Source organism: Ischnura elegans, chromosome 7 (genome assembly GCF_921293095.1).
Source record: "Ischnura elegans chromosome 7, ioIscEleg1.1, whole genome shotgun sequence".
NCBI classification, from domain to species: domain Eukaryota; kingdom Metazoa; phylum Arthropoda; class Insecta; order Odonata; family Coenagrionidae; genus Ischnura; species Ischnura elegans.
The window spans coordinates 84884084-84907984 of NC_060252.1; the positions used below are offsets into that span (position 1 = coordinate 84884084).

The 23901-nt window shown below is 39.4% G+C and overlaps 1 protein-coding gene across 1 annotated transcript in view; it reads left to right on the forward strand.

The window, feature by feature from the left end:
- Window positions 1-23901, forward strand: part of LOC124162456 — a 204982-nt gene that overhangs the window by 157762 nt on the left and 23319 nt on the right. Inside the window, exon 2 of the mRNA XM_046538996.1 lies at window positions 8056-8215. Within this exon, the coding sequence (XP_046394952.1) occupies window positions 8056-8215 (160 nt within the window). The remainder of the gene's footprint in view (window positions 1-8055; window positions 8216-23901) is intronic.

Consider the following 23901-nt stretch of genomic DNA (forward strand, 5'->3'; position numbering starts at 1 on the left):
AATTTTTCAAGAATGTTTTTCAAGAATGCCCAAGTCCAAGTCCATGTTATTTCCTCCGATGTAAAAGGCCTTAAATGAGCTGTTTTCAGGGCAATGAAAATAAATAAAAAATTAATAGATAAAAGTCAGTGATATCGTCCAAATACCCGTCAAATTTATATCCAAGGCTAATACGAATGTCAAAGGTCGTAGAGATATACTTCGGGCAATCAAGACAACCAACGAGGCGAACTATATATTTTTAAGGGTGCAAGTCAGTTGCGCAGTTAACAGATCCGTATTGTTCATTTCATATAAATTTTGTATACTATACCTATGTATATTATTATACTCTGTGTATGAGTATGTTTTGGGGGGTCGTGGTGGCCCAGTGGGATGAGCTATGTCCTACTGATCGAATAGTACTGGGTTGAAATCCAGGTGAGGCATTCGGACACCTTAATAAAAAGCATCGCGATGCGAGGTGATCATGGGAGAGGAAATACCTTTACCTTAGATACGTGAATGGGCTAAGGAAGCGTTCATGAACAGGAAGGAGCTTATGAGAGGATCGTTATGTAAGATTTAAATAATAGGTTAGTGAATAGCTTGATCTGGAGCGTAGCGCTTTACGGAGCGGAAACGTGGACAGTGAGGAAGGAGGATGAGAGAAGACTGGAGGTATTCGAGAAGTGGGTGAGGGGAAGAATGGAGAAATTGAAGTGGAGGGAGAGGAGGAGGAACAAAGAAGTGCTGAACATGGTGGGTGAGGAGAGGCAACTTTTAGATGAGGTACGGGGGAGGCAGAAGGTTTGCAAGGAGCGAGTACTTAGTGGGTAGGGGATGTTGAAAACAGTGCTAGAGGATAGAATTTTGGGTAAACGAGGGAGAGGAAGGAAAAGAATAGGGTTTGTAGATAGAATGAAAGGGGGCAGTCCTTATTGTGAATTGAAGAGGGAAGTACGAAGGAAGGGGAGGCTGCCAGAATGGTTCTAAAGAATTCCATGGGAATCTACCTTAGTCGATAGAATATTTTAAAAATAAAGAAAAGCATTCAGAGCCTTTTGGTGCATCGGGTGTCGCGTGAAGTGGGCTTATAGCCAGAGCAGCAAGGACGAAAATATGTTTCGGCCATCCATGCACGCAATCACAAGGGTGTCAAACGCAATTAAATCGATCGACGAAGCATCCCGTGGAATAACAATCGGTTGTCCACTCAATTCCGATCAGGTGCCCATTGAAGAGGGAGGCTAAGGAGCTATAATGACGCGGCATCACCTGTCGCAAGGATCCTACTCCAAAGAGCGGCGTGCCATTTAAGTCAGGCAGGGGGATTACCAATAAGGACGAGACCATCCTCTGTACCTAACGCTAATTACCTTGGCATTTTTATTCCTTCGGGATCCACGATATTCGTGGCTACTCCCTGATCTAAGACAACGTGTTGGAACAGACTGTCCCGGCAGTCCTTGAGAGGTGCTGGGCTTTTGTTTCGGCGCGGAAGGGGAAGTGATTAGCTCACGCGTGGAGGAAGGATGTAGGGAAGACTTCCGATTCGGGATCGTTGGAGGAAGGAACTGTTAGGAGGAGACCGTTGCTTATCCGCGATTTAAAACGTTTCAGGGTAGGCAGTGCATTATAATATATATGCATATATAAACAATAATAAGCTACTAATATATATAATTGTACACAAATTGAAATAAAATTTAAATAAGGAATAAATATGTATTTATTAATATTATAAATCTGTACCTATGAGGTCAGAGACACAGTGTCCGTTTCCGTAATTTTTGAGGAGAGCAGTTTTTAGATTTTTAAAATTTACCCACTGATTACTTGAAGTTTAGGTAAGAAGTTCACAATATATTTATACCACAATGTTATTGGTATAGTAATGTAACTTTCTAGTATTTACTTATTAAATTTTAAAACAATCTTAAATCTTCTCTCCTGAAAAATTAGGAAAACGGACATAGTGTCATTTACCTGCGAGGTATAGAAATATTTATTTATATCATTAAATACGATATAAAAAGAATTTATTACTGTTATTATAATATATTATATAGTATGCCCTCTTTCGGAGAACCTTGGAATGAAGGATATTACCTCTTGTCCGTCAAGTCTTTTAAAGCCGGGGAATATTAGAAGGAAAAACTAGAAAAGCGCATTTTCTTAATTAATCAAATGAGAATCTTCCCTCATCTCTTACCCTTACGTGTAACATTGGACCTTTAAGCATCAAATTCTCAGAATGTCAGACGGGAGATGTTTCATAGCAATTACAATTTAACGTTATAATGGGTTTTTCTTAATTTGTTTCTAAGTTGATATTTAAACTCTCCAAATGAAATGTCATCTCGTGTGCAGATAAATTATTATCGTTATCAAGAGTATTTTGCAAGTTAAGGCGGATTTACATGGAGCAATTTTCGAATAATCTCGCCTGCCCCCATCTCAAATTGAATGTGTCCTACCAATCCCATTTAGGCATATTTGCTTTCATTCCATCTATGAAACCTATTTTCTTCCTCCTCCTCCTCCTCCTCCGTTTTCCGAATATTTTTACCTACAATACGGATTTCAAAATTGTAACCCCGGTCACCACTCCCTCCATCCAAATCCTCTGTCTCTTACGAATTTCTTCGAGATATTTCTTCTCCTCGCTTATGAGTCCAGCATTCCGTCATTCCTAACCCCATTCTCCTTCACACGCCGTGAATGTGATAATGTGAAATTGTCTCATTATTACCATTTTTACTGCAAAATTGAAATCTTGAGGAGGAATATGATGGAATTATTACGACTATTTTATAAGAATGTCTTCTTTTTATTTTTCCCCTCACCATATCTCTTGCGTGATTGGGCATTCTACGGAGAATATTAATTTTCCCACGACTGTTTTACGAGAGCCTTTAGCTTGGCATACGGATATTTAACACCAAATTATCATAAATACAAGTCTTTTTGATTTTCATTGGACGTTATTACATCAAATCCTGTCATTTTTAAAATGATAACTTGCGTTCTTCAGCCTCGATGTATAAGGGCTGGAAATAATGTCAGACACCCCAACCGTAGGATATTAGGAACTGATGTTTGATATTAGTATTTTTTTCAAGGACACCATCGAGAAAATTGAATGGTTATATTCATGGTGCATGATGGGAAGAAGGAGAAACTTCGGGGAAGATGAAGGGGAGGCTAGATAGAGGGAACCTGGGTTGATGTAGGTACTAGCGTCCGTGGGGAGGATGACGGTCGAGTGGTCAGGGGAATACTGAGAATAAGCTATCAAAGCAGGATGGAGAGAATCAGACAACATGATGCAGTTATGAAGATTTCACAAAGATAACAAAGAGTAATGGAAGTCAAGTGACATGTAATGTACTAATTAATGCATCCGCTCAGGTACCCGTAGCAGTTTATTATTCCGATATTTTGATCATTCTCGAACGTGATTATATGAATTGTGGACTGTATGTTACGACTTACTATTACAATTATTCGATCAAAGTCGAGCCATGCTGGCGCATACCACTCACCGATCCGGTCACGCCGCGGGCAGGCCGATAGTTCCGTCTCCCAGGGTTGCTCTTGGATCATTACATGCACTTAGGAAGTTCACAGGACGACTCACTCACAACACAAATTCACTCCCGTTCGCGGAGTGATAAAAAACAATAACAAATCGAAAACTCGAAAGTTCATGGCATCGCCAATAGGTGGCGTGGCTCGACTTTGTGTTGGACAAAATACACAACCAAACACGAATATTAAAATGTTAGGATTGGTACAATGTATCTCTCCATTTTTTCTGATCCCATGCTAGTTCTCTTAGTCACCAGTGGATTTTCTTCCTCGTATCCCCATCTTCATCTGCCCGGTAGATCACATTAACCCTTGGGTCTCACAGACCTCAGCGATTAAGTAGATTAAGTAATCTTAAATATTTCGGCACCACAGTTTTGTATTGACGTGTTCGTACCTTCACCTTTTCCTCTCGTCCCTCAGTGCCGTGCAACCACTAGACGGGGTTAGACGTGCGCGCGTTCGTCACGGGTTAGTAAAAAAACTACTACCTCAGGTCTGAGACACCCATGCTGGGTGGTTGTGCGATTTTTCTTAAATTATTTAATATTCATTGTTTTAGTTTAAAATTGCCCTAAATGATGGTTATATTGCGATATTGGTTGGAGGACGATCTGTCAGACTACGAAAACCTACCGAACGACGAATTTAGCTATGTGGAGTCTGATACTGTGCTAGATCATGTTTTGGAAGACAAATGTGCGGCCGATTCTGAATGTGAAGAGAGAAATGCGGTGAGCAATAAGCAGAATACATCATCCCAAAATATTGTTTCCTCAAATTTTAGTGAAGACAAAGAATTTTCATCAGAAGATTAAAAAAAAAACTTTTATCTCGCATTCGCTGGAGACCGAGGAGGAAGAGTTATTTCCGTAATATTCGCTTTCGTTGGTCATCTGTCTCTCACTATTCCCGATGAAGAATTTTACAACACAATGTAGAAGGACAAAGTATTGAAAGTAGGTTCAAGTTTTTGAATAAACAGGGCTGAACAGTTGACGAGACCACACGTGGAACGTCGTGAAAGCAATGTGAAATTGCAACGTGATATACGAATCGGTATACTACGCATCCTCCATAAAGACACTACCACTCTATCAGCAGGTCCAAGAAACAACGATACAGAAGAAAAGTTGGTGGTTCGTAAACATTGTTCAAGCTGCATATATATTAGGAGCCGCAAAATATAATATGAAATGAGTTTCGAGATCAAAGCACCAATTTGCCTCGAATGCTCAAACATGCTGTTTTCGCTGCCGTGAAAAACTCTAAGTTGAGAGTTTGCGATACTGTTGATTTTTTTTATTTTATTTAAAATTTAAATTTTTTCTGGGTCCATTGTTTATTGAAAAATTTTAAAAAGTTTTAAGGAAATTTCTATACTACATTATATATTTTTATCTCATTTTTCAATGGTATGCGTACGTAGGCTTAAAATAAGAGCTATTTACCATAATCAGAGATTAAACAAAAAATAAAGTCCACTTTCATGTTCCTTTATGTTTAATACGAGGGCCATCCAGAAAGTAAGTTACGTTTTGGTGTGTAGATCGCTAGAGGCACTTTTTGACAAATGTAGCTACATTGTACAAAAAAAGGGAATCTTCTGAATAGAATGAGAGGGAGATAGGCTCAGTAGCCTTGAAAACAGAGTCACAGTAACTCGTTGAAATGGAGTCCTCGACGTCGCGTCCCGCCACCTCGGTGCCTGTTCCGTCTCGAGTTGTTGTGCGCGGAGTGATTCAATTTCTTCATGCCCGTGGTTTCAAATCGGTTGAAATTTATCAACAGCTTGTTTCTGTGTATGGAGATGGTGTAATGAGTGAATCAATGGTGAGGAGATGGGTTCGTGAATTTAAGGCGGGAAGACATTCACTTGAGGCCGAAAGTGGAAGAGGCAGACCCTCAGTAGTCACGGACGAACTTATGGCAAAAGTCGACAGTGCTGTACGCGAAGATCGCCGTTCCACTGTGGACGAACTCCATGAGTGTTTCCCTGAGATCTCACGATCCATCATTCATGAGATTGTCTCGGAAAAACTCGATTTTCGAAAAGTTTGCGCCCGACGGGTTCCGAGAGAGCTGACGCCCGAACAAGTCACAACGAGTGGCTGCAGCTCGTGAATTTTTGGGCCGCTACAGAATGGAAGGGGATCCTTTTCTCAAGTCCATAGTCACTGGAGATGAAACCTGGGTGTCGCACTATACCCCAGAGAACAAAAGACAATCCATGCAGTGGAAACACACCACCTCCCCAAGTGCGAAAAAATTCAAAGTTGTCAAGTCCACGAGGAAGATCATGGCCTCTGTTTTCTGGGACCAAAAAGGGATCCTCCTGATTGATTTCTTGCCTCAAGGAGAAACAATTAACGCCTCGCGGTATTGTGAGACTCTGAAGAAGCTTCGTCGGGCAATCCAAAACAAAAGAAGAGGAATGCTGACCCCTGGTGTGTGCCTTCTCCACGACAACGCAAGGCCTCACGTCGCTCGATCCACTACGGAACTTTTGGATCAGTTCGGTTGGGATATTCTGACCCATCCACCTTACAGTCCCGACTTGGCCCCTTCAGACTTTCATCTGTTCACCAAAATGAAGGAGGGATTAGCTGGAGAACGTTTCACAAGTGACGAGGAAGTGAAAGAAGCAATCACCAACTGGACCAAGGTGGTGGCGGGAAGCTTCTATGAGGAGGGGATTTCAAAGCTGATTTCTCGGTATACGAAGTGTATTGAGGTTTCTGAAGATTATGTGGAAAAATAATACATATTGTCAAAAACATTTCCTGCAAGTTTGAATTTTTTTCAATAAAAACTCGATTAAAAAAGAAAAACGTAACTTACTTTCTGGATGGCCCTCGTACAATGTTAAATAGAAGGGTTAATAATACTATGATGACACAATTTAGACAGTCAACTGTTGCTTACTCAACCTGACAATACTAGATACACCCCTTTCGGATATTGAATCCAAACTTGCTTGAAAAGGATAAAAATTTTTAAAATAATACAGCTCATGCCTAGATTAAAGCTTATCACCCACCCTACAGAGGATTAATTCCTTCCCATAAACATTTTGTTATACGTATGCACCATGTATGAGTTCTATTAATTATTCCATTGTGTCTAGTAAATAAGCAAAAGAATTCAGCGTTAGCATAAAATATACCTCATTAATTTGTTAATCCTGTCCCAAATTGACGCTGGTTCATTATATAGTTCGTAAGCGAAAGCACAAACATGAAAACAAAAAGGCGAAAAAATATAGAAAACATAAAGAAAACTTGGGGAACAACGTTGGTGTGGAGATCAAAATCACGTTAGATCAAAATCACGTTAAAAAAAAGTTTTCACTGAATGGTGATCTCCGACCTCCTTAAGCTGCTTACGTAATGGGAGCGCTTATTCATTAGCCTTATTCTGGATTTAGCTTCCTCCTTTGTGCAAAGTTATGTACTTACTAATTTCCTTCCTCGAGCGAATACTAATTGCATCCAATTTACCATTTCATTTGACGGAAAACTCCTTCCTACATGTATTTAATGAGAATGGCGATATTAAATTTTGTATAATTAAATAGTTGAGTCTTCTTCGGGGGTGGACCTTTACGCGGATACCGCCGTGTTTCGTAGCTCTGAAAAAAGAGGGGAAGCTTTGTGTCAGGATCAACTGCTAAGGCTGTGGCATACTCGGGGTAAAATCGCGCTCTAAATACAATTATTCAGAGTGGCGATTAGCCAGTCACTAACCTTATCGTAGCTTAATTACCAATCAATGAACACGGACGTTCAATTCCAAAATTGTCAACGACCTAATGTCATAAGCTTTTGTGGATTACACAGGTAAACAAAGAAAAATCTTTTTTTACTGAAAATGCCTTATTCTTATGTTTTTAAAGTTGCTGAATCCAAATATGATGGTTTTAAAGTTGTATCACCCACCATTTATTCACATTTTACAGTTAAATTTATGAAATCAAGCAATATTTTTAGAATTTCACAGTTTTTTTATAGTTATAATAAAATTGAAAAAGTAGGTCTAATGAACGAAGATAATGAGGATTACTGTTGGTACTTCACCGAGAAGTTCAGCAAGCGATTCATCGCAGAAAAAGCTACACAAGAAGCTTCATGGAAAAAACGGAAAGAAAATGTAGACCAATTCCAGTTGACAAGTGAACCCTGTATCATCACGCTGTAGTAAATACAAACAATTTTATCACGATGTAGTGAACAGTAAATACAAACAATTTTATGATGCAACACAGTGTTTCATTGATTTCCCTGTACACCGTATAGGGGTATTAGACTAAATATCAAATACATATTGCTTGGAAACTATGGGTGATACAAAAAAACTAAGGCCAGGTTTGGATTCGGCACATCAAAATCTATAAAGATCAGCTATTAAAATAAAAAAATTTTCAAACAAAATTTTTTTGTTGGCCTGTGTTATTAATCTGTTCTTTGCTTGTTCTTGTCGCAGGTGCATTGTCTGCTCGCCGCCTTGGCGCTGTTCCTTCTGAGCGCTGTTCAACTCGCTTCCTCATCAAGCATCCCGCTGACGGCCTCCAACCTGAGGATTTACGCGCCTCGCATCGTTCTGAGGCACACGCCCCACGTATACCCGGCAATTTCGTCTCCAGGTGAGTGGACCAAGCTCCCCTTTTTCGGCCGAGGAGACTGCCTCAAACTACCACCTTCCTGATGCGGAACGTGTGCAAGATACCTGGGTGGAAGTCCAAATTCAATCTCGCTCAAAAACTCATTTTTTATTCCATAATAAGCCGCCGTCTAGCATAACAAGCCGCCGTGTCTTATCTGACCTCATGTTTCTGCATAGAATCTTTAGCGGTTCTCTACGGACAAACGAAATTCTCCCTCTTTTCCGTTTTCACATTCCTCCTCGCCCCCTACGAAATAGCTCTCTGCTCCATATTCCGCGATTCCGTCTCTCCATCTCTCAACGCTCTCTGTTCTACCGAATCCCCTCCATGTTTAACTCCATGGCTTCAAAAATCCCTTCCCTGGACCTATTTTCCTCTGCCCCTAATTACAAAGCCACCTTAAAATTCCATCTGAGTAATTCACCATTGTCTAATCAATAGTGCCCTTTCTTCTGTTTAAAAATTTTATTTTCTGTTAGTTTTTATTTATTGTGCTATTGTTTGTTATCTTTTAGGTATTATTTATTAAATGAACAGCCAATGTAAAGGCCTTTGTGCCGTTTTTGGTGATGAAATAAATAAATAAATAAACCTCCACGCACTACTCGCTGGTGGTTTCAGGGACTTATAAAAGGTCTGTGGACCATATTACGCCTCTTGAGAAGTCTTCCGAAATAATGAAAAGATTCCAGGTAGGCAATATCATATTCCTAAACCTGGATTAGAGTCACGATATAGGAATTTTGTTTCAGTGCATATGTTTTTAGTGCTTTCTGGTGTAATTTGCCAAACTTTGAGTTTGTTTTTCTATTCAAAACTAAAAATTTTCTCGAAATAAATACAAGATGTGAATTTTGAAATCGTGAAAATTTCCTAAAACTGATATTCGCTCAGTGTAAATATGATTGCTAATTTTTTGAATGTGCGAAGAGGCAATCGGAGCAGAAACTATGCGTCCATAACGGGATAATGGTTGCAATTTGTTCGAACAAGGGCGACCGATTGTGCTTGTCTCGTCAAGTTTGGTACTCACCGTCAGCAAGTTCAAAAATCGATACGACTGCGAGGTGCCCAAGAGGATGAAAGAAATTTCCCATTTTAGTATGATGCGTCTGCTCAGATCCGTCAAAATCCGTCACTTCTTCTGTAAAATTTTCAACCTGAAATTTATTAAAAAGTTTAATCCCAAAATTTAAGTGACGTTCCGGCAATGGTTCCAATCAAAATTTTCGTTGCAGATTCGTAACGCAAATTAAAGAAACCATATCGAACTCCAACATACCTCTCTGATATTCGCTGCATGGGCCCCAGCTCGTTAATGAAATATATCTTACGAGGATCCCGTGTGCTGGCGGCGTACTTCCAATGAGCTTTCACATAGGAAAAGTATCCCGTTTAATTGTGTTTTTCATCGATTTTCCCGTGACTTCTTTTCACTAAGTCTAAATTACTATTACCTTGTCCTGTTACCTCTCTGATGTGTTTGCTCCAAGTTAGATCATCAGTTTAGAGAGTTGTTTAAGGCATAATCTTGGTGAAACCTTGCATATATTAATAAATAATAATTTACTCATTGCTCCTTTAACAATTTTAAAATTTAAATATGGTAGATACGATACCAATTTTGGAGCTTTAAGTAACCCTAGAGGCTTTTGCCTGTTGGCGGGATCACCTTCAGAAATATTGGCGCACCCAGGGAGGGGCAGGAGGGGGCAGTTGCCAAAATGCCAGTTCCCCCCCCTAGAAGCGAAAATAAATTTAGTTCAAAATGAAAGTTTTTTTTTTTCTTTTGATAAAAAATGATAACAGCATAAGATGTGGAACTAAAATAAAAATCTATAAATTATATTTTTTCAATAAAATAATTTAAAAACCAATAAAGCGCTGTCATAGTTTTCTTAAAATTTTGGTTTCATTAACCTTTTCTGTGCTAAAACCTTACTACTTGATAGACCACGACATCAACTGCGGTTTCCAGTCCCTCCTAATCTGTGGATTTATTAAGATCATCCGTAGTTATGTTCTAAAGGCCTGTTTACGCGATACATTAACACGTACGAGTTAATGTACGTTTGCGTGAATGATATTTGTGGACCGAAACGGAGCATGTACGAATGCATGAACCGAATTAGAACAGGTTCTATTTTCTGTTCATGCATTCGCACAAGTTGGGTGGCTACACGATGCATTTTGGCGTTCATTCTCGCGTTCATACATTCAGACATTAACCCGTAAGTGTTAATGTACCGTGTAAACAGGCCTTAAGATATATTCTAAAAGCTATTTGACGACAGGTAGAGAGAGATGGAAAAGGAGAGTTGGGAAAAAATGTCATTGAAGAGTCAAATTATTATTCAGCTCGTACTTCAGAATTATGAGCGAAGGAACCAAGAGGGGAGGCGTTGTCTTTTGTCAATCGACAAGGGATCTGGACATAAATGCGGTTCGGGCGTGGGTGTGCCACGGCCTCGAATATGAATGCGACGATGCGGGAGCAGGGGCAGCAGCTATTTATAGCAATGACGGGATTCGCGGGGCTCAGGCGGTCCTTGTATTATAACCCTCCTGAACAACGGTAACCTAGGATAGTAGAGGATTCTCAAGTCCGCCGCGCAGTAGGGCCAAATCCCATTTTAAACGGACAAAAAATCTAAAAATTCTACTATCAACTCAATAATATTCATTTATATGTTTTCGAGTCCGCTTAGATCAAATCCGACATCAAGTTTTCGATATTTATGATTTTTCGTGTTTTACTTTTCAGATTTAATTACTTATTTTCACATTTAGGAAAACAAAATTATTATTCAATACAAAATTTGAAGGAATCAAATTTAAAAATTTCAGGTCAGTACTTTTCGTTTAAATTCGACTGTCCATTTCGGCGTCTGTGTCTACGAGACAAATGCTCTGCTCTTCTCTCGTTTTGGCACTAACTTCTTCGTGCATTTGCAAACTTACCGACCTGTTAATTACACTGTTATGCAGTTCAAACATCTAGTTACCCAACCTAATGTATTAGAAACCCTAATTCATAATTTCATTTTTTTTACTTAAGTCCGCATAAAGTGGGGTTTGGCCCCGCTAAGCGCCTCTAGAATTGTTGTCGCGCGCATCAGATTTCAAAATCGCCACTCGCGGCGTTACCAGTCATCTATATCCGATTTTCACGAATAAATATGTGACTGCAGGGGCGCAGCTAAGTAATAAGGCTAGGGGGGTTTTAGGCGCAACTAATACTAGGGGATGTGGGGGTATTGCATACCCGCCAGGGTAAGCGGGATTTGCGGGGGCCCTCCTTCAGAAAAAAATTAAGTTTAATGGTTCAAAACGGCGAGTTTTACGGCTTTCTGAGAGATATTTGATTAATCATAACACTATTCTATAAGGAATCCTAATCCAATTAAGTAAAATGTTTTAAACTTAAATATTTCTCTGATCTCTGGGGGGGGTTTGATACCCCAAAACCCCCCCTCGCAGCGCCCCTGTGTAACTGAGCAAATACATCATATGAACCTTACATTTAACGGATGTGAGACGATTGTCAACTTAAAAAAGACCACTTCCCCTTCGGTACAATGCGAAAGTAATACTGAACTAGATAACGATGCGTAGTGGCTCCGCCGAGTAACATGCGCGCGAAACGGCAACAGGTATGACGCTTGACCGTGTCCCTTGTCCTCCTTTATTTCAGTCCCCTCATACCTTGCGATCCACCTGTAAGGTGATTGGCAGGGGGGATCAATCACCAGCATGCAAGATGATCCTCACATGCTCAACACATGGTCAAAAAAATATTACGCATGATTAAAAAAAATGCGTGCACATTCTTGCAAAGGCAAAAATTGCCAACGCTGAGCATTCATAGGGTAAATCAAACAGGGTTTGGACAATAGTGAAAGATAAACATGCAATCAGTTCCATAGTCCTAACGAGTGACGCCATTATTTTAATTAGAAAGACACCGTTGCTATCCCTGATACTGCCTGGAAAGAATAAATTTTGAATCGGTTTTGCATTCACATTTCTTTATTTTCTTCTCGTAATGCCGTATATCATTATACTACGGTAAACGAATAATATTTTTAACGTCGTCTGATAAATGCTCTTCTCCGAATTTACTGGGTGTATTTAGCCTATATTTTGCTCTACGCTCCTGTAAAGATCCTCATCCTAACTCGCCTATCGTATCGGAAACGCTGCACTTTTAACTTAAAAACTTAATATCACGAATCTGACCGCTCTATGCTCAGGGCTGGGCAACATACAGGCCGAGGAGTATTTTTATTACAAAATACTGCTCCAAATGTATTTGTAATACAAAAAGTCTTTGACTTGGTTTATTAAAGACAAACTACAATCTAGTATTTTAAATACTTTTTAAAACACAAAATACATCTGTAACTATAAGATCTGTAAAATATATAACCAGCCTTGGCACCTTATGGATGGTTTCAAACATGAAGAAAACAATTCTAACGAAAACAAAGTAATCTCTGAAGCTTAATGTTACAAAAGTGTTATCAGAGCGACTTCAGAAGTATTTTAGTATACTTCCTTTACTTTAATTCAGAAGTATTTTTATTATATAAAGGGAAAGTACTATAAATCGGTATTTGAAATACAAAATACAAGATAAATTCTGGTGGTATATTTAAAATAATTTAAGCATAATTAATACAATATAAACAATTTATAAAATATACATTGATACCTTAATACAATATAATTCAAATTTATTTCATATATGTATTTAAAAATACTTGTATTTGAAATACTGCCCATCCCTGCATTCGCTGAACTATTTTGAGTTCATTAATCAGTCCTACTTCATAAGGGCTCCACACGAGAGTTCCACTCAAAAGAGAGAGGATGGGAAAAGACTGGAGGAGTTCGAGGTGTTGGTGTGAAAGAAAATGAAGAAGGTGTATTGGACATTTCAAGAAATTTGGAAGAGGGAACAGGCTGGGGTGCTCGTTAAATTAAGTCTAAACCCACAAGATAGCCTTGTTATGTCTCGAGGTCTGTAGGAATAATTTAAGGTCGCAATTCCGGGGTACAACATACGATTTAATGCACTTTTTGTAAATGCATCGTATGAACAACCGGTCTACCTTGACGGCATTTATGGGTAGACTGCCGCCCAAGATCGTCGTAGCGGTGATTACCCACTACTGTGCATTTGACAATATAATATATGTTAGCCCCACATATACTTACCTAATAAAGTCACATGGAAAAAAAATCAACCTTGATACATAAGAATAAACCATCATTAATAATTATACAATGAAGACGTTCCTCGTATTTCTAACAGCATTTTTTGCATGTCCTAGCTTCATAGGCTGATTTCCCTCATAAGTAGGATATAGTAGATTATACGTTATGTGTAGCGTACATGACTCGCTGTGCATATTATTGGAAGTAAATTTTAATCCTATGGTGTATATTGGTGATATTTCATCCCCTGCCAAACAACTTTAGGTGGCTTTCAGGGTAACATTTATATGTATCTATTCGGTCTCCCCTTTCCCTTGGGCTACAACCTTGTCGCGGTGGAAAGGCTTGCGCGTTCCTATGATCCCTAGAGCTGCACTGGCGGGATTAATTCTAAATTATTCCCGGTAGGGCCATCCATACCAGATAGGTCGAAGGCTAGGACCTAGACGAAAGGTAGTCCACGTGATGGTGTCACGTGAAAAACTATGTTGATATGGAAGTGGGAAACCCTACCAACTATCTCTTCCCTGTAAACATGGAGTACAACCAAATGAGCCTCGGAATCTCATCGACCGGGACCCGTCCGCAAAGGGCGGGTGTCGGTCACGGCAGCGAGGTCGGCAAGGTCCTCACGGTCGTCAACATGCAAAATTCTTGCAGAAACTTATCATCATCACCGGCAGCAGCAATGAAGAAGGAAGAAAAGAAGATGGAGAAGAAGATGTCGGCCATAAATGTTGGGACGTGGAATGTGAGGACCATGAAGGTGAAATGGTCGGAGAGGAAAAGGAACGACGTAGTGCTGGATATGGTTGGCGAGGAGAGGCAGCTTTTAGATGTGATACGGAGGAGACAGAAGGTATGGATTGGAGGATTACTTAGCGAGGAGGGGATGTTGAAAATGGTGTTAGAGGGTAGAATGTTAGGGAAACGAGGGAGGGGAAGGAAAAGAATAGGATTTTTAGATATATTGATAGGGAATAGGCCTTACAGTGAATTGAAGAAGGCAGTTTTGGAAGGAAAGGGAGGCTCCCAGGTTACTTCTTTAGTACTCCATGGAAACCTACCTTAATCGGTAGAATACTATAATAATAATAATTCGGTCTCCAGCTCTGATGGCCTGGTTGTGGTGACAGGTGTAGGAGTAAACTCTATGGATTTAGGAGTGGATGTTTCGTTGGCTACTACGCAGTTGCCGACAAAATGAAATGAAATTTATTGCTTGCCCCCCCCCTTATACCCCTTAAGAACAAAAAATATACATAATTTTTGAGCAACAAAAAATGGACAAATTGACAATTTAGAATTAACATAGAGAAAAAATCAAACATAAATTAATGCAATATTCACAATTAATAAAATATAAATTGATACTTTAATACAATGTATATTAATAAAATACAATATAAAGTAATACAATGCAATATAAATTAACACAATAGCATTAAATATAAATACGTTCAATAGGCAAATTATTTTGGACAAAATTATTTTAAATTTAAAGCACTTCTATAGTAAAAGATTAAAGTTTTTAAAAACATGAGACGCTGCGAGTCACCTCTACGGTGTATGGGAGCTGTGAGTATTTCACTCCTACATGCACTCATTGTCGGGTACATGAAGGGGATGGCACAATTGCGCTTGCAATTAGGTAGTTGGTTCTAGCTCTCCCTGGGCATGTACCTTTACTTACCATAGTATTTAGGACCAGACATACCTCCATCATAATCTGAAGGCATGCCAGAAAAGCTATTATGTATTTAGTAATGGTGGGCTTATCATTCGGTAATACTAAGTAAAATAATGACATAAGTAACTAAAATATCTTTTAAAAGACCGCTATTTATATCGATGATATTTTTATTGCTGTCTTTTATCGCTCATCGGGAAGAACAAATTTCGGAAAGTATTCGTCCTTTAATCTGGTTTCCTCACTTGGTGTCAATCGTCCAATGCACTGCAGTACATAGTTTTTTTCCAAAATATTCAGTGCAAATATTTCTTCTTGAAACTAATTTTAAAGGTTTTTTAGACTTAAACGAAGTACAAATATTGGTGCCCATCCTAATTGCAATCCATTCATACTAAAATGTTCCTCCTCTAGGATGTTAGACGGGGGTGACAGAACACCAGTATGTTATCCAAAAGGTATCCCCCAAGCGCACCACATGGTTACGAAACACATGTAGGTATAAATTATCAGAATAGCCCTTTGATCCTCAACGAGGGTGATGAAATCAAGGAAGTATATTTTTATATCATCATAAAAATTGAAAATACTGCAGTCTCCAATCTCAATATTCTAGACAAAAATTCCGTTTTAATGATTAAATGCTCTTACTTTAAATTGAGAGGCTATACAAAGTACTTGGCCATGAATTTTGCCGTAGCTCTACGCTGAAATTAAGATTAATAGTCCACAAGCTCAGAGAAAAACTCTTGACCAGGTAATCATTTTTCGACATATATAACTATTCTTACCCCGGTCTGCTGTATGAGAACATGGCAACTGTATTGGGTATTTTCGGCTCATGTTATTAAATTTTGAAGAAAGATCCCTTTACGAAAAACCCATGGAATATGTTTCTTTTGAGCGCTAACAAATTTTCGTCAGTTGTAGTCCACACATAATGGCATAATAAAATGTAATGAATAAACACGTCGTCATGGGTAGAATGCCTCAAAAACAATAGTTTTCAGTAAGACTTCACAGTATGAGTGATTTTCAAGGAAATACTTTAACAGGCTTGATTAATAGGGGTTTTTCAATGTGAAACTACGTTTGCCTTCAATTTTTTCGTCGGGATTTCCGAATATTTTGCTTCCTTTTTATGATTGCGTCAATTCACTTTTCGTACTTTTTTCTTGCATTAGTTTCTATCGCCTACTCTTTTCGAGCGTCTCATCCGCCCATTACTTCCTCCTTCGTCTTCAGCCGCATTCGTCGTTCATTCATTAATCCGTTCCGTCATTCATTCCTCATCCGTCCTGACCTCATGGCCAATTGCAACGGGTCTCGCCCCTTTCGTATATGTCCACTCTACGGAGCGTCCATCCCACATTCTCCCCCGTGACTCACGCGCTCCCATCCATACTACTTTCACCGCAAATATTTCCTGCGTACCCAATACACTCGGACAACACGTGTATAATCCTGGCAGAGCCAAAAGTCTTCGTCTCAATATGTCAATGACAGATGAATCACTTCTGGCCAAACTTTTTTTTCAATTTTATGTCACATTGACAGTAGCGGACACAGAAAAACTCAAGGGTGGAGGTCGTAAAAGATATCTTAAGCTACCTTTACCTTTAACGCAATGAAAAATTATCAAGTCACATGCAAAGTTACAGAAAGTTTTATTTTAACTTACTGCATATATATACAATATATTGCCATCTTATGATATAAAAAGTTGCAATTGTGGTTCTGCAATGTTAGACTATGTGGGCGGCTCCACAAGGGGGGGGGGCGCCCCCCATATGTACCCGCCACTGCACATTGAAGAGAATAGAGAACTGAAACTTGAGTTTTAGAAGTAATTGGCGGTAGAGAAGTCAAGAATGGAAGCATTCGAAATGCGGTGCTATCGTAGAATGGTGAAGATAAAATGGATCGACCGTGTAAGTAACGTGGAAGTGCTAAAAAGAGTGGGAGAAGTCTTCTAAAAACCTTAGCGATGATACGGGAAAACTTAGTTGGCCAAAATATGAGACATGATGGCCTGATGAAAACAATCGCAGAAGGACAGATGGAGGTAGTGGCGTAACTAGAAATATGCTCTTGGGGGATGGGATGGCCTCAGGTGGCGACGCCCGAGGAAACGGGGGGTCCGGGGACAATTTTTGAAAAATGACATGCCTGGAATTACATTTTACATCATTTTTGCGTTAAAAATTTAACTTTAAGCAGATGCAATCATTATATGTCAAAACTAGACAATAGTTTTCTCTGAGGCTTTGGGGCAGTGGCGGATACAGAAAAAACTCAAGGGGGGGCGCAACATATCTTGAGTTGTCTTTACTTTTATCGTAATAAGAGATGATCAAGTCACAGGAAAAGTATATGAAAATTTTATTTAAAGTGATTATAAGCATGTAAAAGACAATGCCATCTTATGGTATAAAAAAGTTACAATTGTGGTTTTGCAATGTTCGGCAATACAGGCGGACCCGCAAGGGGGGGCGCGCGCCCCCTGCGCCCCCCATCTGTATCCGCCACTGCTTTGGAGGGATCTATCCCCTCACCCCCCCCCCCCCATACTTACGCCACCGGGTGGAAGGGAAGAGGGGCAAGGGACGGCCTCGAATGAGTTTCGTAGGACAGGTTAAAATAGATGTGAAATAAAATAAATACGTCACTATGAAAAGGCTAGCGGATAGAAGATGGAGGAATGGAGATCTATGTCAAACCAATCTTTGCATTGCTGACGAATGATGATGAGTACTCTAGAGTATAGTAGAGAACTCTGGAGTAGATATGTTTTACATCTAAAAATGCAACACGAAATAAGTTTCAAGCCATCTCTAGGATGTTTGGCAGAGGGTGACTGATCACCAGTATGTATTATCCAACAGGTAAACCTCCTTGCGCACAACATGGCAACGAAATACATATATTAACTGCCGAAGAATGGATTTGTGAATAGGAAGTGACTTCGTGATTGGTGGGGTGACTTTGTGATAAGGGGTCTATTTTTCGTATTTTAAATCTCACGCCGCGACAACGGTGACTTTGTGATAAGGGGTCTATTTTTCGTATTTTAAATCTCACGCCGCGACAACTCGCCTCATGAAAGAGATGTACTGCGCATTTAATTCGTCAGACATGCTGCCCCATGCTGCAACAGCAAGATGGAACTTCTAAGCACGTGTAGTTCTTTCTGGCGCCATTGTCTTGCAATACTATTTTTACGCTTTCGGAAAAGGAGGTAAACTTTATATCTTCAAAACGTTTCTGTTGAAGACACATCTAAAACAGGTATGAACATTTGATAATGAATATTTTGGGAAAATTATTCTGGAGTAGTGATTAAATGAAGCCATGTTTGTTGAACATATGAGTCAAAAATTGGAATGCACGCACTTTGTGTGGTGACCTAGTGACACGTGAGATTGTCACAAAGTCACCCAACAATGGTTTTAGGGTATATTTTATCATGTCACTCTTGTCTTTGCAACACTGAAAGAAGGATGAGGACTTAAAAGAAGTAAGGTGCAGGGGCCTAAAGAAATTACTCTCTGGAGACGTTAAATAAGGCCGTTAAAATGGTTTTAACAAAGAAAATGACCCCTCAAGCAGCATCTTAAGCTTTGGCAGACGAAATGTGTACATTCTTATAATCCTTCATTACTTTTATAGAGCGCTACTCGGGGGAGGCGTGTAGGCGTGCACAATATTACTTTTATGCATAATTTTACTGCTAAGTTAATTTAAAATTGAAAATTTTATGATGAATAACGTGTTGGAGATAAGGCCTGAGAATGATCTGCAAAATTGTTTGCAAAATTTTCGTTATATTTCTTATATCATCTTCAGGGCTATGAATCATGATGGTTACAATAAATTAATACATGAAGGCGTGAAAGATTGCTACAATGTTTTTTTTATAATGATACAATAACAAATATAAAAAGAATCCAATTGTGCAAAAATGAAAAAGAAGAGACAAGAATTTTGGCATGCCTTATTTACACAAATTTGTTCACCGATCGTAACTAAGCAAGTACAATATCATAGTTACCAGTGGAATTTGAGTTTTTCCCAGCGAATGCTCAGCAGGGATATTTCTCGGATTTCCCACCGGGTGTAGATTTGTGCCACAGGTCCCAAAGTTACGATGACTAAGTCCGCCATCGTCTTCATGAATGCCTAAATTTGGCACCTATGCTCCCGCCTTTTTTTACGTTGAAACATTTTTTGTTCTTATCATCGAAACTTTGGGACCTGTGACCCAAATCTACACCCGGTAAGAGACCCGAGCACTATTCCTGCATGGTTACCAGTAGTTACCATCAATTTGAAATTTTATTCAGACATTTCGCCTTCCGGAGTTGCGTTCGGGAGTGTCCTCATATGATATATGTTACCGGTCTGCTGTAGAAGGGTCACCGAGGAGGCGATTGCGATCGTTATAAGCAGCAGCGCCTTCCACGAATAATAAGGAAGCGTGGGCTTTTTTTCTGTGGCGCCGTGCCTCGCATTTTGAGGAGAGGAACACGGAATATCGAAGAGGTGATGGAGTACGACGTTACCCAATGTGATGGGATGAAATGAAATTTAATTTATCCAATGCTCTGGGTACATACCCCTAAGAACCACAAATACATGAAGTAATATGATATTGTGTCATTAGGCTCTAAATAACATAGCATGATATATACGAGGGAGGTTTTTATTTCAACCTCCGATATCTCAGGAAAAGCACCATACAAGCGACAGGCGGGTACTGCGCAGGTAAGGCGTTGGCGCGTCCTCCGCACCACACGCTCAAGTCATTTCTAACCATAAGTTGTTAGTTTAAGGTTAGTTGCAATCTCACTGACCACACTGCCTTAATTGATTCTCCTGCCAAGTGTTCACTGCGGAGCGACAGCCAGAAAACTCGCCGAATGGCTTCAGCATTGACATGTCTCGACCTTTATGCCGATAAAAGAGAATTTTTTTGATGCAATGTGGCTAGAGTGTGAAACATTATATAATTTTCCATTCAAAAGAGGAGACATGCTGACTTCTGGAAGTTTTTTGCTCCATGACCACGCCCGTCATCTCAGCACTGATGCAGCCCATCTTCTCCTTGAGCAATTTCAATGGGACATTTTCGATCACTCGCATTGCAATGCCGACACAGTGCCTGGGGACTTCCATCTTTACGCTGAAATGAAGATGTGGCTAGGAGGGAAGCATTTTCAAACGGGCAATGAGCTTCAGGACAAAGGCATAATTTACTGGAAGTCATAGGCGGCCACATTCCATGAAGGAGGTACAGTAAAGCTTGTCCATAGGCACGGCCAATTCCTCAATCACCGAGGCGATTTTGTCGAAAGGACACCACAATTGTGCTCAACATTTAGCAATGAAATAAGTTTTAATCGATCACTTCGTCATCTGATCATGGCCCATCGGATGTCGAAAAAAAAGCCCACGTATAATGAAGAACAGACATAAGTACGTACTCTTTATATAACCGTGACATAAACTAAAAATAAATAATTTGATTGATGATGTAGGAGATATTAGTAACATTTTTTCTTAAATCATTCCACATTTGCACAAGTTTTGACATATCTGGGAGTTTCATACGACGGTAGATCTGGCGACGAACGGTTTATGGAAGACTGTAGTTTTATGTGACGGTAAATAAGGAATAGACGGTTCCCTCCGGGTTATAATAGTTCTAGCTGTAGCGCGTACTGAAAGGGGTCAAGAAAATATATTTGTGTTTTGTTTTTGAACAGAGAAAATAAAAAGATACAAACGAGGTATTTCCGCCGAGAGGAAATATCCAGTCAGTTTAATTTTTCCCTGTGATGAGATATATGCTTATCCCAAGCGTAGGTCTTGACTGAATCTGACACATGAGTTCTGTAACCGTGGCAATTTTATATTCATTAAGCTTGTCATTTCTCCGAAGGATAACGTATACTACTCAATATGAGGAAATATTAAGGAGGTGATTAACAACTTCCTCATATGCTTCTTTATAGGCATAAGATGCAGAGGGTGTCAACAAATACTTCATTCAAACGACGAGACTACTTCGTTCCTTCCCGGAGGTTATCACCTCAAGGCATGCTTTTATTACCAACTAGGGTAAATATTAGGTTGGCACCTAAGTTCCCGACTTGTTTACGCTGAAACATTCCGCAATTCATTAAATGTTTTAGTTCAATGTGTTAAGTAATTTAATGGAGGGTATTTTGTTCTAGCGGAATCTATATATAGAAATATATATTTAAATTAATATCTCTTACTTCTCAGATCGTTAAAATGGATTGGTCAAAATGGTCAAGATGAGAAAAATGAGCGTTTTCGACATATCTTTCTTTTATCTTTTAATCAAGTGTCTCAGGCCGCAGAAGCTTCTCGGAATTTAATTTGTGGAACAATTAACCTGCAATACAAGTGTGCACGAACGATTAAAGTGTTGCATGTAACGCCTGAATTTCATCGCCACCTCAAACGATCGTAAAAGGTGCTCGCGGTGGACGTGGCACTCTAGCGAGAGAATGGGGAAACGGCACATGTCAAACCCCACTGGAGGTCCTCGAACCATTGCAATGGGACGCAATCCAGGATGTTAGGCTGAGCGTGTAGCAGGTGCCGTTTCGGCGCGTATCCGGATGCAGGAAACGGGCAGTGCTTTAAGGCATGAGAAGTCGTCCCCTAACACCTGGGGGATCCATTACGGCGCTCACGAAAAAGCGATGCCAATGTCCGGATGGGCCTTTGACCGCGCGACACATGAACGAGGAGGAGGGCCACGTGGAGACGGGGATTCGCACTTTGGCATGCGGAGATAGCAAAGTGAGCGTTTGCGAAACGAGCTTCGTGAAAGCTAATCCACCGGTTAAGGCAACGTTTAGATGGGAATCATTAGAGTCCCCTGGTGAAGTCGCCGACTTTATCGAACGATTAATATCAGAGGTTATGCTGCGTTAGAATATGGGTGGCATATTCCATTCTACAGAGTGTTTTGGCAGTATTTTACAATATTTCAGGAGGCGGTAAGGGAGAAAATGTTAACCATTTTTTTGTCCATTTGCTGGGGTCGCAACTCCTTAGTTACTGAGCTATGGTAACGCAAATATTTTTGGGTGCACTTTGCAATTGCAATGGAAAAGGGTTTTTTCTGGGGTTTCCAGTCTTTTCTATATTTTATTTGATGCTCTGGACATTAAATAATTAAGGTTGGACGAAAATCTGCTATTGTAATTGTCTGAAACAATTAATCTTTGAGCTTCATTAAATGAGAGCTTGGTGCGAGTGTCGACAATACGATAGCCCACTCTCGACCATTTTGAGATCAATTGTTTCAGACAATTGTGGGGGGTGAGAAGCCAAGGGGTCAAGTGATTTCTTATTGTAAATAGAGTGTAGTACAAAAATTAGGTAAAGAAAAAAAACGAGATCAACTAGATATTTATTAGTGCATTTGATTGTTCATTCTATGTCAGCACAGAACAGAGAATAATTTGTATCCCTTGGCCACCAAGTTTTAAAATATTTCTTTTGTCAACTTCTGTGCCTAACTCTGTTTGGAAAGAAAATTACTTTTACCCCTTACCTTCTCTCCCTCTCAATTATAATCGTACATTTTTGTCGAACCTTGATTAGTTCGTTAATGTTCTTTAAAAAATGTGTAAAATGCTGGAAACTCAAGAAAATCCGTTACTGGTAACTGCAAAGTACATTTTTAAAAATGTTTGCGTTGCCATAGCTAAGGAGTTACGACACCATGCTTATGGACAAAAAATTTTCTCCTGTACCACCTTCTGAAATATTACAGATTCCTCCTGAAAGACCTGTATATACTTATTCGAGAAATCTCGTAAAGTAATTTTATAGTGTTCATCGAAAACTGTACAGAAATTTGGAATTTAAAGGTGTTTTTAGAAGAACATATCGATGGCTAAGTTCTAACAACACGTATCTCAAAATTTGGCCGGCCTGACACAGGTATCTTAAACAAAGTGCAATGACATTAAAAAATATAATTCAAGCAAAAAACAACTCTCTTTGGCAAATGTGTGCTTCTTTTGCCGCTTTATGAATTTTTGGTCTTTAATGTTAGCGTACAATTAGAAAAAAATTAATCGTTTTTTTGCTCTCCTGGAATGTTTTTTTTTAGTTGAGTGTTGTTAGAACTTATGCATCAATATCGAATATTTTAATTTAAATTATACTTTCATTTGTCATCGAAAATTTTATGAAAGGCAGGTTTAGAAGGAAGTAGAATTTTTCCACTGCCCACAAGCAATATGGATTTTAGGTTGGCGATTTTCTCTCCCTTCAAATCATACCAAGTGCTTAAATCTCCATTTTTTCTCGTGCACTACATCTACCCTTTCCTCTCTCCTTATGGACTGTAGCCTATTCTCATCATATTTTATCACTTCCTCTCTCGAGCATTAAATTTCCTATCCTTCTTGAGTCATCTGCACGTTTCTTTCAAAATAAATCTTGATTTTGGTTTCCATCCATGATTGGTAGTTTTTCATAATCCTCTATAGGGTATTTATCATCTTCTCAAGATCAAGCTCCATAAATTTTGTTTTCAGCGAAGAGTGTTTTTCAACTACCCCGCAAGCCGCCTCAATAAGTGTGGGGCTGGGTGTAATAGGACACCAGCCGTTTACGCATAAAAAGGAAATACTACAACGAAATTACGCCTAGCATTTATTAAAGTCCTTCATTGTTCGGGGAAAACGAATTCCATACAATTGGG